Source organism: Electrophorus electricus, chromosome 1 (genome assembly GCF_013358815.1).
Source record: "Electrophorus electricus isolate fEleEle1 chromosome 1, fEleEle1.pri, whole genome shotgun sequence".
Classification (NCBI taxonomy): domain Eukaryota; kingdom Metazoa; phylum Chordata; class Actinopteri; order Gymnotiformes; family Gymnotidae; genus Electrophorus; species Electrophorus electricus.
The window spans coordinates 12,725,247-12,743,604 of NC_049535.1; the positions used below are offsets into that span (position 1 = coordinate 12,725,247).

Consider the following 18,358-nt stretch of genomic DNA (forward strand, 5'->3'; position numbering starts at 1 on the left):
AATTAAAAACAAAGAGTAGTTACTAGTCACAAGAAGTACAGATGTCTTCAAAAAGGTGGACATAATCAAGTAGAGCTGTTGGTTTTCTCTCCACCACTGTCGGCAACAAACACCTGTCTAAAAAAGGTCCAGAGTCATGACACCTCAGGCAACTGCTCACATAAGCACGCCTGCGCTTCTGCTTAACAGGAAGGAAGGGACATGGTCAATTTCAGTAATCTCAGTAAAGGATAATCTGCGTTACCTGGTGTTGGCATCACGTTTTCAGAAGCACAGGCTAATCAGGAAACCTGAGAACTGAAGGCTAATGGTAGAGAGACTCTCAGAGGGCCTGGTCCTTCCTTACGAGGAAGAACCACAACCTGGCGCTCAACTTCACATCTGAAAGCGTGAAGTACAGAACTGGATCGCACTGATATCAATGGTAGCACTTATATCACTGTTCTCACTGATATCACTGATATCACTGATAGCACTGATCTCACTGACAGCACTGATATCTCTGATCTCACTGATAGCACTGATATCACTGATCTCACTGATAACACTGATAGCACTGATCTCACTGACAGCATTGATATCTCTGATCTCACCAATCTCACTGATAGCACTGATCTCATTGATAGCACTGACAGCAATGATCTCACTGATAGCACTGATATCTCTGAACTCATTGCGAATGCATAAAAGCCCTATGCTACACACGCAGAAGATCTTTGAGAAACATAGGAACACCATTCCCCACAGGTTTTGTCATTTCTTCACATTTCTACCTTCTTCTGTCATCTGTCTCGCTTAACTCGCCTTCCAAAAACAATGCATTGTTTCCCCTGAGGTCTGTCAAATGAATGGATGTTTCAGAATGCGCTTCTAAACTCTTCCAGTTGTCCTCCCACCTCATAAGCAGATTTCATACTCAGTCAAACTAATTTAGATTTACATCTGTGTGTGCTGCAGTATCACTTGTCTAACACCAAAACCAATGATCATTTTTGGCACATGCACTGTCCTGTATTGTCTGGAGTTTGCAGCTACATGATCAGGGAGCTCATGACTGGTAACATCATCCTCACTAGCCTCACGACTGGTAACGTCATCCACACAAGCCTCACGACTGGTAACGTCATGCTCACAAGCCTCAGGACTGGTAACGTCATCCTCACAAGCCTCACGACTGGTAACGTCATCCTTACTAGCCTTATGACTGGTAACGTCATCCTCACAAGCCTCATGACAACAGCCAGACTGGAGGAAGTGGAGGTACTGACCTCCCTTTTAACACTGTGGAAAGTGATATGGCTCTCCTAGGGTGATAAAAAGATGAAATTAAGCATCAGAGAAAGAAGCACGCCTATACTTGAAACCTCACTGGGAAATCTGGGTTATATGAATATGTAAATTGGAAACACCCCCATGGGTCGACCTCTTTTCTGTCATAAACACATATAATAACAGAAAACGATTTCACAACGAGGCCACCTCAGGAAGTATAGAGGTAGCTTCATGTCCAAGCCGGAACCACAGCTAAGGGTAAATGTGTCAGGAAGGCACATTATCAACTTACATTTTTCACATACCATTCACTAATTGTAAGGTCTACTGGCTTATAGCTTCTCAGCAGACTATGTGGTTAACATCAGTTTCATTGTTAGCTAGCTAGACAGTGATCTGACCGAGAGTTCCATGCATAATCTGCACATGGCCTGTATTTGCATAATGAAACATGATAGGGTCTTATTTTATGATGCAATAATAGTTACCTATCACATGGTCAATTCACTTGTATTATGTATGTATTTATTTTCCAGAAAGACTTTCAGCTTTGTCCTGTTTCTGAAAGATCTTTGGGTCTTTATGGTGTTTTTTCTAAGAAAAACAAAGAATGAAATGATTGGCATCAATTAATGACCTGTATCACACCCTGCGATAAATAAAGAAATCGGATACTTTTGTCCTACATATGTTCTTCTCCCAAATATCGCTGTATTTTGTGAAATCATTTTGTAGTACAAGCAGAAATATTGCTATATACAAAATGAAGATATTCGAAGCAGGATGGAGCAGTCATGTCCCTCTGTGGTTTGCTGAGCCCTTTTTAAGGATGATCAGAGAAGTCTTTTAAGAGGGGTGAAAACCATTTTCAGTCTGGTCACGTTGTGCAATGTAGTCTGAGTGCAGGGCAGTTTATTAAAAGCAAGCTATGAACAGAAAAGAATGGGCTATCGTGTATCACTGTGTATCAGATGAAGTAGGTTGGCTAGCTAGCCCCATCACAGCTTACATGAATGTAATCTAAGTAACTAACCTATGATGGCTAACCGATGATGGCAAGATATATAGAAGCTGGACTGACAAAACTGAAGTTTGAAAAGTACCATTGAAAACAAAAGAAACCCAAGCTACTGTTTTTTGTTTGCAGAACTTCCAGTACCAAGATTAAAAAACAAAACAAAAAAACACAACATGTATAAGATGTTTAGATGACTGTTACGAGTCAAGCCTTTGATCTGGATTGAGCAATTTCAAATATTCCTGGAATTACACTCATACTGGAACACCCAGACAAGACAGCTACACAACCCTAGACTGACATGCTTCTATTAGTGTTTTTTATTAGTGTAAGACTTGTATGTAAAGTTGCAAGGAAAAGTTTGTGAACTCTTTGGAACTACCCGGGGTTCTGCATCAACGTCACCTGCATTCATTGGTCTCTTAAAGTTTGCAAACCATCCAGGTCCTGAGGTATCAAAGCAGCCCACGTCATCACACCCTCTTCATTATGCTTCACAGCTGTGGTGATGCTGGGATGTTTGATGCGGCCTGTTTCAAATACATGTGCTTTGTGGGCTACAAGTAGGACCCTGATACCTTGGTTAAAACACTTACATTAACCTACATTTGAGCAAAAGCATTAAAACAAAGCCTGTTTTATAATATCAATATGTGAGGCAGGAATATGAATAATTGGTAAGATTCATGTATATAATGTAGAAAATTAAAAATTTGGTTTCTGCTGAACATACCACAAATTCGAAATATCCTAAACCGATCCATCATAATCTGAGGATTGTCTGTACTTCAACAATGTGTTTGATTGCAGATTACTGTTTACTTGTTAAACAGTGTAACCTAATCTGAAGGATCACTTTATTAAAGTGATGTAATCTGATTGTTACTTCTGGATTACATTTTAAAGCTTCAAATAAAGAAAATGAATTTACTCACGATAACCTTTACTTAACATGTACACAGGCATATGAAGCAATTGCATCCAATCTCATGTTGATGCGAAACACATGAACACAATAAACATGCGGTTAGCGTATTTAGCATCCTCAGTAAATTCCTCCTGCTAGTAATCCTGCTAGTGCTCACCATAAAAGCCATAAAAATCAGATAATCCTGTTATCTAATTACAGTCTTTATCTGTACCTGCAACAGAATACAGTTTACCTTTACCGTGATTGTGTAATACCATGACATGTCTCGAGGTGCTACTCCATCTGGGTGGGGGCTGAGTAGGATGCACGCAATGCCACACTAAACTGGGCTCACTGACTGGCACCAAAGGCCCGGTTCAGCTCGGTACCAGCACGTGCATGGGGATGGAGGTTCATGTATTGCTTCAGCCCTCCTCTTAGGAAGGACATATACACACTCGTAAAGAACCATGACACCATACACGCTCACCCTGCTTGGTGCTGTTGACTTATTACGTGTGTGGTTTACACTATGTCTCTGGCTGGGGTGAATTTTCAACAGATAGAGTGTTGGTGAAAATGAATGCAAGATGTTTGAACAGTATGAGAGAGAAATGACTACCAGGCACCAGCCATGTGAATACTTATCATATCAGCATGATGATATATACAAACAGAATCTATGCAATATTTTTAGAAGTGCACTACTTTGTTAGTTTGACTCTTGACACTTTGGGGCCAGGTAAGAATTCTCTTTATCCTCTCTGCATGATATAATAATACAGAGCACAGATAGGTGTCAAGACCTAATAACAAAGCACACAGTTGGGTGTCAGGACCTAATAACACAGTCAAGTGTCAGGTCCTCACTTTAGATATTCTCTGTAGGAGTACACGATCATTTTTATATTTCTACCTTCACGAATGTCTTTGTAATGGAGTTGCATCTAGTATCATATGATGGATGACAAATGTCGCCGATATTGCCTACTGACGCAGGCAATGGTAATCAAGACCAAGTCTATATAATTCTATGTCTTTAAAGCAGGTCAAAAAGGTTTTAAAGCTCTGCTCTGTAAAGAATCTTTTTTATCATGAGGTTCTGGTCACAAAGTCTCTACTTTTTAGGCTGGAAATTTCCATTTTTAAATGAAAATAAAGCATCTCTGTCAATGCTGAGGGCCGAAATGTAAAAAAACAGAATTTCTGAATTAATACTTGGTCTCATCAGAGCAGCCAGCAAAGCTGGTGCACTTTACGATCTGGATTTCAGCCTTTCTCTCTTATCCTTCCTCCACTTCCATTCTCTTCGTGTGTGTGTGTGTGTGTGTGTGTGTGTGTGTGTGTGTGTGTGTGTGTGTGTGTGTGTGTGTGTGTGTGTGTGTAGAAGCAAGCAATGATGTCCAGAATAGAGGCTAATAGGAAAAGTTCATGTAAAGTGCAAACCCCCAAGATTCGAAATTCAGCGGCAACTTCAGAATATGTTCACGTCCAAGATGAGCTCAAGGGAGCTTAGCTGGTTCAAAATTTAACCCCCCCACCCCCTATTCTGAATACTTTTGTCTGGTTTATCCCACATCATGATGAACTGGGTAGGGGTGAGGGGGTCAGCAGGCTTTTCACAAGCATTTCATTACTGACACCACCTGGCCACCTGAACTGTGATCTGGTCACCTCTGATAATCAACGCAACGGCTATTAGCTTCGTTAGCCATCATCGGCCGAGCGTGAGAGAGGCGACCAGCCGCGAAAGCTCTGTGTAGGAAATGGCTCATCAGTAGCCCACAGGGCGCAGGCGCGGGGCTGTCCGCGCAGGCCCTGCGCGCCCGCACAATAGTGCTATCTTCAGGACGAATCTCTCCCTCTCAGCTCACAGTGCAGAGATGCTCTATTCTCTCCCTCAGCAAATCTGATAGTAATCTGCTTTATTGGTGGAAATTCAGCGCCCTCGTGTCTGCTCAGATTACCACTAATTCCAGGACTTTGCATTTTTGCGTTCTATTTTCCCACTACAATTAAAGAAAGGTCATAGCCGAATATCAGTACAACCAGCCCAACCAGTATGTGCCCCCCCACCCACCCACCCACACACACACACACACACACACAGGTCACAGGTTTGGCTTTGGCCAGTTGATCTTTATACCACTGTCTTTGACCTTGCTGGAGGCAAGATCCACTTATCAATGTATATCTATTTTTAAGCTAAAGATCGTTATTTCTGCAAAATTAAGTATTTTTTGGAAATAAGAGACTGAATACAAGGCAAATAAAACAAACCAGATTAGCTCTAGTTTTGACTATCACAACACATGATGTTAAGGTGTTTAGGTGTCGGGTCATGTGATTCTTTTGTTTTGTTTACTAGATGAACGTCTCCAGACTTTCCATGTTGCAGTAAAACAAACAGATCGCCCACTGAACTCTCGTCTGTGAGCAGGTTTTATTCCTGCTCTATCTGTGGCTGCACTCTTTTCTCAGGACAGTTCAGGACAAATAGAAGAAGGGACCCAAGACTCAGGAAACCACTGAAATCACGCCGGCAAATGGGAGCCGTGACAACCCCATGGTGCCCGGTGAGAGAAGTGCAGAAACACAACTCCAGACACACAAAACAAGAAACATGGTTCAGGTTAATAATAGAAATAATAAGATATAAATGATTAAAAAAAATTAGAAAATATAAATAATATATACTGATAATAACTATAGCTTTTGAATAATTCGCCATGTGGCATGATGTAGGGTGTGAGTTTGTTTTTAAAATGATGGGTACATTTGGGCTACTATTAGAGCCAATTATGTATTCACACTGAGTGTGTTATACTACAGCTGCCTTGGCGCTAAAGTTTGTGTTGCCTCCAGCTGGGTGAGGTTGTGCTGAGGTGAAAGAGCATTCCTCTGATTTTACACAGCGCTTCTAGGTATGCTGCTTCTTCCAGCACATAACTGAAGGCCAATAAACAATTAGAACATGTGATTTTCTCAGGGAAATGTCTGACAGACAAAAATAATCAAAACAGCCCAAATGAATGGTATACGTTTACAAGAGTTCACAGTGACACATTTATTGCTGTGATTGTGGGTTGTTCGTTTCTGCACAGGAAGGCCCGGTGCAATATAAACTGAACTATGTGGGGTGTAGTGTGTACATGCGAATGGCTGGATGCCTCCCCCCCACCCACTGCCTCCTTTGTTAAATCCTTGTTGTGAATAAAAAAAGAATATAGAAGTAGGAAAAGAAGTTGAAATGAAAGAGAGAAGAAGCAGGAGAGAGGAAAAGCTCGAGAGGAAGCACCAGGACGGAAGCAGGCTCAGTTCCACATGGTCGGGAGAGGGGGGTTCACCCAGAAAGTGCGTTGCTTTCGCCTCTCCCCGTGGCACTCAGCTCTCTGTGAAGACTGTGAGACCGCTCTGGCTGAACCGAGCAGACTTGCTCGAGACGCTCGGTCCTCTTGGCTTTTTTTTTGCGGTTTGCTCGCGATGCCGTTCTGGTTTTAGCCAGGCTGTCTGTGGGACTCCGCGGCTCACGTGCCACTGGCAGGATGACCCAGACATTATTGTACCATCTCTCCATGGGACGGAGACACAAGCACTTAGGGAAAACGGCTCTGCTCATTCATGTCAGGTTTCTCCCGAGACTCACTGTGGTTCTCACACGCCGAGGATGGTTAAAAAGCAATATTGTGTTTCAGACGTCCTGTTTACAGTGTGTACGCGTGAGGGCGCGTATGCACATTCACGTGGGCCTGCATGTGGAACCTGGTCATTCTCTGAATGGTAAGTAGAGATGTCTGACCCAGTTAGGAAACCACTGCATATACGATAAAGCTCTCCGTTGATTGGCTTGGAGACTTAATGTGATGCACAGTGCACCCATTATGCTGCTAGAACCTACAAATGCTCTAATGCCTGATATTTGGGATGCTAATATTACATTCAGCAAGAACAAATACTGGTTCTGAAAAGAAGAACAAAAAAGCATTCATTTTATTCTGCCAGGACACGTTCACCCCATGAACTACAATTAAAACACAAATGACAAAATGGTTAAAACTAAATTACTGCGCTTGATAACTCTGGTGAACTTGCTTCAAAACGGCGCATCTGCATGATTATCATGTAGAATTAGGGAACCCATGTTCCCATGGTTCATTCCATACCACAAAGAGATGGATTCTGGGAAAGCACTCCACAAAGCCCCGTCTTTCAGCACACACACACAATAACTCTGGCCAACGAGAAGACCAAGGAACAACTTGACCCTTCCACTTTACATGGTCTCTATTTTCTTTTCATTTCTCTCGCTCCCTTTCCCTCTCTATACTTCTCTCTCTGTCTCTCTCTCTCTCCTGCTTGTAAGAAGAACCATCCAGCCATAAAAATCAGACACAAAAAGGATTTTAAGTGCTTTAGCTTTAAAGAAGCTGAAATGAATTATGAACATCGCTTTGCGCGTCAGTGCTCAGTGATGCCCTAGAGTTGCAACTTAAATAATCAGACACCAGAAATTTATTTGAGGCTTTTCTATAACACCAGTATCATTCAAACCTTCTGTCCCCAATTCTCTCAAAAATCTGCAGGGAGATGTTGATGACTTATTGATAACACACTGACTTATTTTACTAACAGGCATGATTGCATAGACCAGCTTAAGTGTTTGCTTATCAGATCTTGAGATCTTCAGAGCTGATCAGAGTTTGCTGTTTCCTTTAGCAGTTCATTAGACTTCTCTGAACGTATTGGTCCAGAGATGTCTGGACTCAGACATAGCAGCTGAGCAGAAGAACCCAGAATTGAGCAGGCCCTCATGTCCTCATGTCGGCTCTGGTGACACGTCGATTCTCTGGCTGATTCCTGGGAATGCCAAGGGTGCTGTAGGAAGTAGGAAGACTAGGTTAAGATTAGCGATCAGTCCTGTCGCAGAAAGAGCTGTAAAGCAAAGAATCTAAAACACCACATAATCTAGAACTGGGCGTCTTTTGTCCGAGCTGCCCACCGTGTTTGTCTCCTCACTCTTCTGTTTGTCAGAAAATTGACATTCTGTTACAGTGAAAGAAGATAAATGACTAGACCACTGAACCTGAATGTAGCTTTAAAGGCTTTTATTAAACAACTGTATTTCATGTTTAAACCCAATAAACCTATTTTATCGTACATAAAGATAGACTAAGGCACTTGTCCTGTCTTTCATACCTTGGTATATTCATTTGGCATGCACTGTGAAATACAGCAGGAAACTTCAAGAGTTCATGTAAAGGGAAGAGTTCAATGTTCACATTCGTCCCAGGAGACCAGTTTGGGTAGCTAGGCCCCTTGAAAAGGAAAATGGCTTGCTTTCCATCTTAGCCCATGTGGTTAGACCGTACCGAACTGCTGTAGGTTAAGCGCCTCATGTTTCCTCGTGCACACGAGCCCCGCGCAGGGCCTGGCCCGGTAGCTTCGGTGCTCAACATCCTGCTTTCAGATGCATGTGAAATTTATGATTCCACCAGTGTTCTTCACCTGAGCCAGAGGCACAGCTGCACACACATGGCCTCTAGCTCTCAGGGAGCCTAAAGAAAAAGTCTCTGGCAATGGTTTTTTTGATCTACACCCATGATTGCTGTTGGCTTGTTCTATCAGCCGAATGCATGCTGACCAGGTAGGCTTTCTCGTGAATGGTTGCCTTTGTTAGAGAGAGGGCTGAACACGTGTCCAGCCCAATCACAGGGCAAGAGGCTCTGACCTCCTGACATAAGGGTGATGCAGACCGAAGGGGTTTTACAAGGGGGCTTGTCAAAACTAGTTCAGAGTCCTGATAGGGCCTGACGTAATGCAGGACCATCAGAGTAACACCATACAGGACAGAGCCTGTCTCCGAAATGTTGTAGAGGTTAGGTCCAGTAAGATCAACTTCACACAGGACAGATCTCATCAGAACTACATCCTACAGGACAGACTCAATCAGAACTACATCATACAGGACAGACCCAATCAGGACTGTCATACAGGACAGATCAGCAGAGTGGCATCACACAGGACAGACCCAATCAGACAAGAGGTGAGAGACGTTAAAGATAGCATAAGCAAAGGTCAATAGATACAACACAAAAGTCAGCCGGACTCAGTCGCATACGCTTCTGTAGAAATGACCAGTCACTATAGCGCTTTATGTTTGAATAGCCACACTCTTACATACTTCTGCAACCATTAATTGCACTGAAATCACAATTTGGCTTTTTAGCACATGCAGACGTTATCATAACAACACAGACGTTATGTTTGTCACAACAAGAGATACTTGTTTAAGGTTTTATTAGACTGACAGAACACCAAAATAACTTTCACTATGACCCTCAGGTCAGATTTGCTCCACAACTGCAAAAAGAAAATGTAATCCTTTGTACCTCAAAGGGACACAAGGTTATATCGCCTTTAAAATATATATCGCCTTTAAAGTCCTACTATGTTACACATTTACTACTGTATGCCTATGTAACACATTTACTACTGTATGCCTATGTAACATATTTTTACTGTATGCCTATGTAACACATTTATTACTGTATACCTATGTAACATATTTTTACTGTATGCCTATGTAACACATTTATTACTGTATACCTATGTAACATATTTTTACTGTATGCCTAAGTAACACATTTATTACTGTATGTCTACGTAACACATTTACTACTGTATACCTATGTAACACATTACTGTATGATTGTGTAACACATTTATTACTGTATGCCAGTGTAACACATTTATTATTGTATGCCTGTGTAACACATTACTGTATGATTATGTAACACATTTATTAGGATCTCACATTGACGAATAAAATGAACCTATTGGCCCTCGAAACCAAATGAAACCTGGGCTCTGCTGATTATTTGTCCTCCTTCCGCTGATACATTCAGGGTGCTGTAGGCCTTCATGTACATGACTCTCACATTTATTGCTAATATAAAACAACTGGCAGCGAAGGCGGGCAACTGTTGTGCAAACGCCGGCCGTCTGTCATGTGCTTCCCACAGGCACACCGAGCGGCTCCATTTAATCGGAGCTTCTGATAGTGAAACTGTAGCCCATAGTTCCCCGGTGGACTTCGGGGCCACATCAACCACCTACTCACGACTACATAAAAATAAATTTTAAAAATCACCCGGGTCCACCACATTTGGAGAAAAGTTAGGAGAAATCGTGTGTTGAATTGTGTCACATCAACAATGGACACATACACACAGCTACTGAGGCTCTGGAGCACAAAAGCATAAAATAAGTTGTATCATTTATATGCCTGCTAAAACTGTACTGACATGTACCCCAGTCTGGGATAGCGGTCAATACTCAGGGCAATTTTGTATGCCTGATGTTTTTAATAACTGTTAGAATCACTAAGGCACAATGTGCGCAGAGATATTTCTCCAGCTCCAGTAAATTTACACTATTCCCCTCTAGAACTATTGCATTGCTGTTTTCTTTGGCTAGAAATAGGTTTTATTTCCACACTTCTAAGGTTCAATGATTCATTAAAGATGCCTTTCCAGCTGACCACTGAATCCCCTGGTACTAATAGCCTAAAATAGCATTACAGAACAGGTGCATGCTCCAAATGTGATTCTATCTTTGAAACGAGAAGCCATGAAATATGCATCCTTTTCGAGGACAACCTAGATACAAGGATCATCTTAACAAGTACAGTAGATAAATCTAGGCCCACCAATCATGATCCCTTCGCCTTTAACAACATCACAAATTCACGGGTTTTTTTTAAATCCTACAGCAATTTATGAGCCGTGTTATTAAAGTGGTTTACATCATACGTAAGAAAAGTCGCATCCCACAGTACTACGTGCAAACGTGGCCACGTTAGTTTGGAAGGTAAGGCAGTGCTGCGCGTGTCACGGTTTAACTACCCCGGGCAGGATCCGCCCAGGAGGCAGAAGCTTTAAGCAAAGTGAAGCGCGCGCCGCCCCTCACCGAGCGCTCGGCTGTATTCTGACAGGTTTCCAAAGCCAAGGGTGTTCGCGGTAGGTGTGTGTGCTCGAAGAACTCTGGTCTTCCTTTGAGTTTGGAAAATAACCAACCCATTATTTCCTTGTACGGCCCCCAAGTCATTCCTCCGGGACGGGAATCTCGAGAAGCAAGCGCGGGCTCTTCAGGCGCTGCTTTTTAATTGATGAACTTCAGCGCCACTTGGGATTTTTTCCTCAGACGCGACAAAGGCGAGTTGAAAGGGATATTGATTTAGGAACCCGGGCACAGTGCATTTGCATCTATCTTCATCCAAGGTTTCAACACGCTCGAGCAGGACACTGTGCCACCACAGGTGTCGGGTCCGTCGGCTGCCCTATTTACTCCTCCGTCTGGCTTTGTCGGTAATCTGTAGATGGATTTTGCTTTCGGGAGGAGGAACATGCTTTTGAGTTTATGCACCTTGGCTGCTCTCGTGCTGGGACTATCCCAGTGCCTTGCCTCGTACGTGCCCTGCGAACCGTGCGATCAGAAAGCGCTCTCCATGTGTCCTCCCGTGCCAGTGGGCTGCCAAGTAGTGAAAGAGCCGGGTTGCGGCTGCTGCTTGACCTGCGCGCTAAGTGAGGGGCAAACCTGTGGGGTCTACACGGGCACGTGCGGCAAAGGATTGCGTTGTCTGCCGCGGATCGGCGAGGAGAAGCCGCTTCACGCGCTCCTGCATGGCAAGGGTGCCTGCATGAATGAGAAGACATACAAACCACTTCTTTACACGTCTCGAGGTGAGTTCTTGGCTGTATTCAACATTTAAGGTAAGAAAATAACTGTCAAATTTGTAGGTTCCTTGCATGTAATTAACACGTTTCCTGTAAGCACGCGATTAAAGGCTTTTATCTCTGGATGCGTGAATACGTGTCTGTTACGCATACGGAAAAGCACTGTGTGCTGTATTATTTTTTTGTTTTTTTTTGTTTAGTACAAGTAAGTATTTCAGCAGACCGACTACTTAATTCTATTTGCTGGAGCTGGTGGTATTAAAACTCTCCCACTTTCCTGCATATTAGCTTCACTGTCACTGTGTTGAAGTTCATTCTTAAATCAGTGCGCATATTTAGGCGATAACCCATTTACAATTTCATTTGCATCTGAAAGTCACGGCGTTTTCTTTCTTTGCATATTTGTTTTCTTTCTTTGCATATTTGGTGATTCAGCAGAATATCTCAGTAAGAGGCTGTTTCGCTGAACATGCAAAGCGAATGAACTCGCTGCTCCAGAAATGCGGCTCCCGCAGACAGAAGGAGCAGAAGGGGCGGCAGAGGTGGAGAGAGAGAGAGAGAGAGAGAGAGAGAGAGAGAGAGAGAGAGAGAGAGAGAGAGAGAGAGAGAGAGAGAGAGAGAGCGAGAAAGAGAGAGAGGTGGAGAGAGAGAGAGAGAGGTGTAGAGAGAGAGTGAGAGAGAGGTGTAGAGAGAGAGGTGTGGAAACAGAGAGAGAGGTGTAGAGAGAGAGGTGTAGAGAGAGATGTAGAGAGAGAGAGGTGTAGAAAGAGATGTAGAGAGAGAGAGAGAGAGGGGTGTAGAGAGAGGTGTAGAGAGAGGGAGGTGTAGAGAGAGAGGTGTAGAGAGAGAGATAGGTGTAGAGAGAGAGAGAGAGAGAGAGAGAGAGAGAGAGAGAGAGAGAGAGAGGTTACGGGAAAGGAGAGTCGGGAACAGACAACGTTTTTATCACGGAGAAGCACGAGACAGTATATGCTCCGAAATGCGCTTGAGCTGGTGGAGTTTTGCAGTAAATTAAGGAAGAAAAGCTGTAGCGCGAATGAAATGAATTGAATGAAACTGAAGTATGGGCGCTCTCTCTCTCTCTCTCTCTCTCTCTCTCTCTCTCTCTCTCTCTCTCTCTCTCTCTCTCTCTCTCTCTCTCTCTCTGATTAGCGCTGATTAGCCGAATGCTCTCATAACATCAATCAACAACGCAGCACGCAAACTAAGACCCGTTAGCGCACGGAGGTTAAGAAGGAGGCGGGAGGCGTTAGAGGAATGATCGGGGTGGAAAAGATCGAGGCTCTTATAGGAGATCTGCTCATCCCGTGTAACCCTCTTTCTTGGTGGTCTCTTCCGTTAATGAGAAGGAACGAGACTCGGGCTATCGGATTTGATTACTCTGGACGCGGGAGATGAGAAGTGTCTCCGGAAACAGAAGTAGGCGTTAAAAACTTTATACTGCACGCTGTCCCGAGATTACAGCACGTTTAAAACTATATATATATATATATATATATATATATAGAAAAAAGAAGCCACTTGGGCTTGTGGAAAATAAAGAGCATTATATGCAAAAAAATAAAGAGCATTATATGCAAAAAATAAATAAATAAATTATATATATATATATATATATAATTTATTTATTTATTTTTTGCATATAATGCTCTTTATTTTTTTGCATATAATGCTCTTTATTTTCCACAAGCCCAAGTGGCTTCTTTTCTAGGGCAACTTTACGCTCGTGCACAGAACAATGAAACGCGCGTGTGGACTGTTTCTCTGGCAGGCTCGAGCGAGTTCTCCTAATAAACTTTTACAGCGAACTCGTGCACCTTTCACTGGCTCTCGCGCCTGGAGAGCGCGGGGAGTGGGTTGCAGCTGGAGACATAAAAAGAAAGACTATAAAATAATATTTGGACCATATTCACGTCACCCAATATTTAGGACCATATGCTAATTCCATAATACTCATGTCTCCTTTCATATAGGATTTTTGTGTATATGGAAGCTGTTAAAATGTTGAATTTAATATTTATTTAATGTTAATTTCAAGAAAATATACTTTGTTTTTTCTCATTCTTTTATGGCCATAACACATTCCATGTGTACATGGAATATATGCCAAATAAGTATACAAATAAATATGTAAATAAATATGTTAAAAAAAATATTAAACTAGTTATAAGATACAGGAGCAGAATTGATTATTACTTTACCGTAAACAAATGTCTAAAAAAACATTTGCTGTGTTATGCGGACTGTTTATCCACATATGTAGTAAATCTAGGCACTACAATATTCAATACAATATAATGTTCATTCACTTATTTATTTATAAATAGGTCATGTTTCATCACAATGTTAATGTAAAACTTGAAATCTAGTTACTGGACACTCATGACAGTTTAACCGATTACAGTTTCATAATCCTTTAAGGCTTGTGTCACACAGAGAGTCCTGCTAAACCAACGTTTGCAGTCTTTCCTTTGCTCTACACGCGTAGCTTTGCTGAGACGGGGTTTGTGGGTAAAGATGAACCTGCATCACCTTTAAAAAATTTCCCTCCACTTTGTTTGTTGAACTGGGAGAGAAAGAGAGAGAGAAAGAGCAAGAGAGAGTGAGAGAGAGTGAGGCAGAGCAAGAAAGAGAGAGTGAGACAGAGAGAGAATGTGAGAGAGAGCGAGACAGAGAGAGACAGAGAGAGAATGTGAGAGAGAGCGAGACAGCGAGAGAGGGAGTGAGACAGAATGAGACAGAGCGGGAGCAGTGAGCAACGCCAACCCCGAGTAGACACAAGAATGAGGCCAAGGTGAAAGGTCAGATACAAGGGAAGGTGCCTAGAGGCGCTAAAATCTGGTGCCTGGTGCAAAGTCATTGGCACGTTTCATTCTGGTCAATCACCTCCAAAAACTCTGCAGTACCATGTTTATTCAGGTGCAAAGGAGCTGCCCCTTTTCCCACTGAGACAGGCATAGTCTTCTGGTTTCAGGACTGTGCTGTAGATGACAGACATTTAGCTGATGCTTTTATGCAAAGCAAAATTACAATCATGGCTGAGTACAACTGAGCAATTCAGGGTTAAGGTTCTTGCTCAGGGGCCCAACAGTGGTAACTTGGCACTAGTGGGGCTTGGACTGGCAACCTTCCGATTACATGTCAAATACCTTAACTGCTGTAATCATTCAGCTCAGAAACACCAAGGCTCATGTTAGACTACAAACACCAAGACTCATTTAACTACAAACAGCTAAAATAGAGATAAACAGGAGGACGCAGAAGGATATATCTTGGAAATGCAGGAAATACTAGGACATTTGTGTTAATATTGCTCCTGTGCCAGCTTTGCCCTCTGAACAAGGTGACTTTATATTTTGACGCTTTGAACCCACAGACCGGCAGCTGCAAGAGGATGCCCATGTTCCAGACGTGACTGAGCATCTGCTTTCCCCCGGCAAGATGCCTCTGTTCGCACAGGACCACATCAACAACAAGAAGGCCCTGGCAGTTCACAAGGACAGGATACGGGTAGGGGGAAGGCTAAAGACCCTGGGCAACTTGGACTACTCCCCCAATGGTGCAGACAAGAACCAGCCTGAAACCGTAAGCCTCACCTATCAACGCAACTCGCTCCCTCCTATCTGGGCACCCGTGTAGAACATGCGCCGTTACCCTGCCCCAAGATCCTGTCCCCCGCCTCGGCTACAGACTGCTGTGTTAATGCAGCCTAATGTTGTTCTTCTCATGTCAAAGGGTTTCATGTGCCTGTGTGGTTCTGTTCCCAACCGCAGGGGCCATGCCGAAGGCAGCTGGATGTGGTGATTCAGAGGATTAAGGACGCACCCAGAGTTTTGGCTCTGTCCCTCTATCTGCCCAACTGCGACAAGAAAGGCTTCTTCAAACGCAAGCAGGTACGATAAAGTCACACGTAACCTCTGTTTCCGGTAGATCTTCCTTCAAGAACCTGCACAGACACTTGGGCCTAAGGCATAATAAGTAAGCGGCGAGAGATTTGAGAGTATTCCAGAATTTCTCAACCTAATCTCCACCACGTTTGTAGTGCTTGGTCAATTACTATGTCCGATAGTTTCCCTTTACTTTAAAGTGATCTAACGCGGAACTCTTTCCCACTCTTTGATTGCCCTGCAGTGTAAGCCCTCCAGGGGGCGCAAGCGAGGCATTTGCTGGTGCGTAGATAAGTACGGGGATCTGATGCCAGGTTCCGATTACACCCGAGGTGACATCCAGTGCAAGGGCCTGGGAAGCAGCAACAACAACGAGTGAGGCTGCTCCATCTCCATCCCGAGAAGGAAATTCCTGCCATATCCCATAAACTGCCAATCACCTAAATAATCACCTCTTCACCTGTGTTAGCTTGTCCTTCACCTAAGAATGGGCAGAGTTTTTTTTTTAAGTCTAAAATGTCAATTTCTATGCTCATATTGTGTGACAGCTCAAGTATCACTTGTGAACCTTTGATTCCTGTGGGACTCAGATCTTGGCAGCAGACCGCCATTATAATGTTCACAAGCTTACTGCACAACGTCTTTTTCTGATATATTATCATACCAGGAGAAAAATGGAATTATGGTTAGGTTTTCACTTCCTCTTAGTTTAAAAGCAATATTATTGCCAGATTGAAGGTCATTGTGTCTGTCTGTGTTGCAGTACTTCTCCATTGGCACTCTGCTCTTGTTTAGCACCCTGCGTACGTGTTTCATAACTCAAAGTGTGAATGAACATCATTGTTCTACCATCAGCTCCACTTCTGCTTTAGTGAGTCTCGGCAGCTGCCGATCACAGCAAGTAAGCTTATCATCTTGAAATACTTTCTGGATTTTTTGAGAATAATTTAAATTTCCGAGTTAGGAGAGTCAGTTTTTGTGGAGAACAGGCATACTCATTTTCTCCATCTTGGCAGAAGCTGGCACGAGCTCATGGAGTAAGCTTTGAGTTTAAAACATGCAAAAGTGTGGCATATTCCCGCCGCTTGACGGGAAGACGTAGCTGTTTGAATACAGGATGGGACCAAACCGCCTAGACCTTTCGCTCTCCTTGTCTGACGCTCCGAGGTCCTTGGGTTCTCGTGGAAATCTCAGTGCCTTTTACAGCTTGAATGGATTTGAATTCTGATTTACATCGAGACAACAGAGGAAAAATACTCACGCTCAGAGTAGACTTCTGCTGTTCATGTGTGCATTCAAATTCAGAGGGGCGTCAAAGGGAGGGAATATTTGTATGATAAAGAGCAGGTGTGAGGAGGAATCTCCACAGTACTTTTGACACACAAATGATCAATCCCACAATCCTTTTAGTGAATGTTTGGGGGGTTTTGTGTGTGTTAAAGTCTTTGTCAACTCTATCACATGTATGACACAAAGTGGACAAATTTCACACATTACAAAAAATAACTGATCAAAGTTGTTAGCAACCAAATGAAATTGTGTAATAAATCTCCATCCTCTGATATCAGCTGTTCTCACGGGTGTAAATATTACTTTTGAAAAGGACCCGTGTTTATTTTTTCTTTACTAAAGCCATTCTTGTCAAAGATTTGGGCACTTTAAGCGGATCAAAGGAAATCCCTTCACTGATGTTCAATGTTTGGACGCAAGATGGTCCCAGCCCGTGTGAGAGAAACTCACCGCAGCGGTTCATCTGTAGCATTTATAATAATGTCTGTTCTGCACACCCCTGTCACAGGGTTTATGTGGTGCCTATTCTAAAAACGTCAGGCAAAATGTTGATATTAACCCAAATCAACTATACTGTTGACTCCGTCTACGCACACGTACTGTGCAATGTTCATAGCAATGTCAAACGGATGATTCCTTTTGATACCTATTAGGAACATTAAGCTTGTAATTGATTTTTTATTACTTCGTAAAGATATATCAGGAAATCTTATTCAGTGTGACTAAAAAAATGTATCAAAACCACGTGTGATAAAACGTCAGATTTCTTCTGAAGACAATAGAATATCGGTGTGTGATATTTATTCACTGCATAATTTATGTACTCTTCCCTTTGTCTCTTTTGTAATTAAAAAAGCATTTATTTAAATATGGTTTATGTACTCAATAATGAGAATAAAAACGATGTGTTTGGTTCTGTCCCGGAGTGTGAAATACAAAAACAAAGGGTTTTGTTTGGTTGGTTGGTTTTGTTTGTGGCGATAAGAATGTTGCTTCAACACAGACACTTGGAAAGGGTTACAGAGTTCATAGTTACATGGTTATTAAGACTTACAACAAGCAGGTTTTACAACTGCGTGTGTTCTACCAGAATGTTTGCAAAAACATGACTGTGTGCTGTCACCTACTGGGTCACCAAGAACTCCTGGTCTTTTACCAAGATCCCCATAGATTGTGTAATCTACATCTACATGTATGTATCTATCTTTAAAAGGTGCAAAAATATTAAATAACACTGGTCTCTTTC

The 18,358-nt window shown here is 42.6% G+C and overlaps 1 protein-coding gene across 2 annotated transcripts; it reads left to right on the plus strand.

The window, feature by feature from the left end:
* The first annotated feature begins 11,132 nt into the window (after positions 1-11,132).
* igfbp5a (insulin-like growth factor binding protein 5a) lies at positions 11,133-17,723 on the plus strand. Of its 2 annotated transcripts, none has more exons than XM_027020143.2 (4): positions 11,133-11,941; positions 15,312-15,520; positions 15,709-15,828; positions 16,067-17,723. In XM_027020143.2, the coding sequence occupies exons 1-4, from the start codon at positions 11,578-11,580 to the stop codon at positions 16,199-16,201; spliced, it is 828 nt and encodes a 275-aa protein (XP_026875944.1). In that variant the 5' UTR covers positions 11,133-11,577; the 3' UTR covers positions 16,202-17,723. The 2 variants fall into 2 exon arrangements, with proteins under 2 accessions (XP_026875944.1, XP_026875945.1); XM_027020144.2 differs by lacking the exon at positions 11,133-11,941 and adding an exon at positions 13,073-13,354.
* Positions 17,724-18,358: the final 635 nt, after the last annotated feature.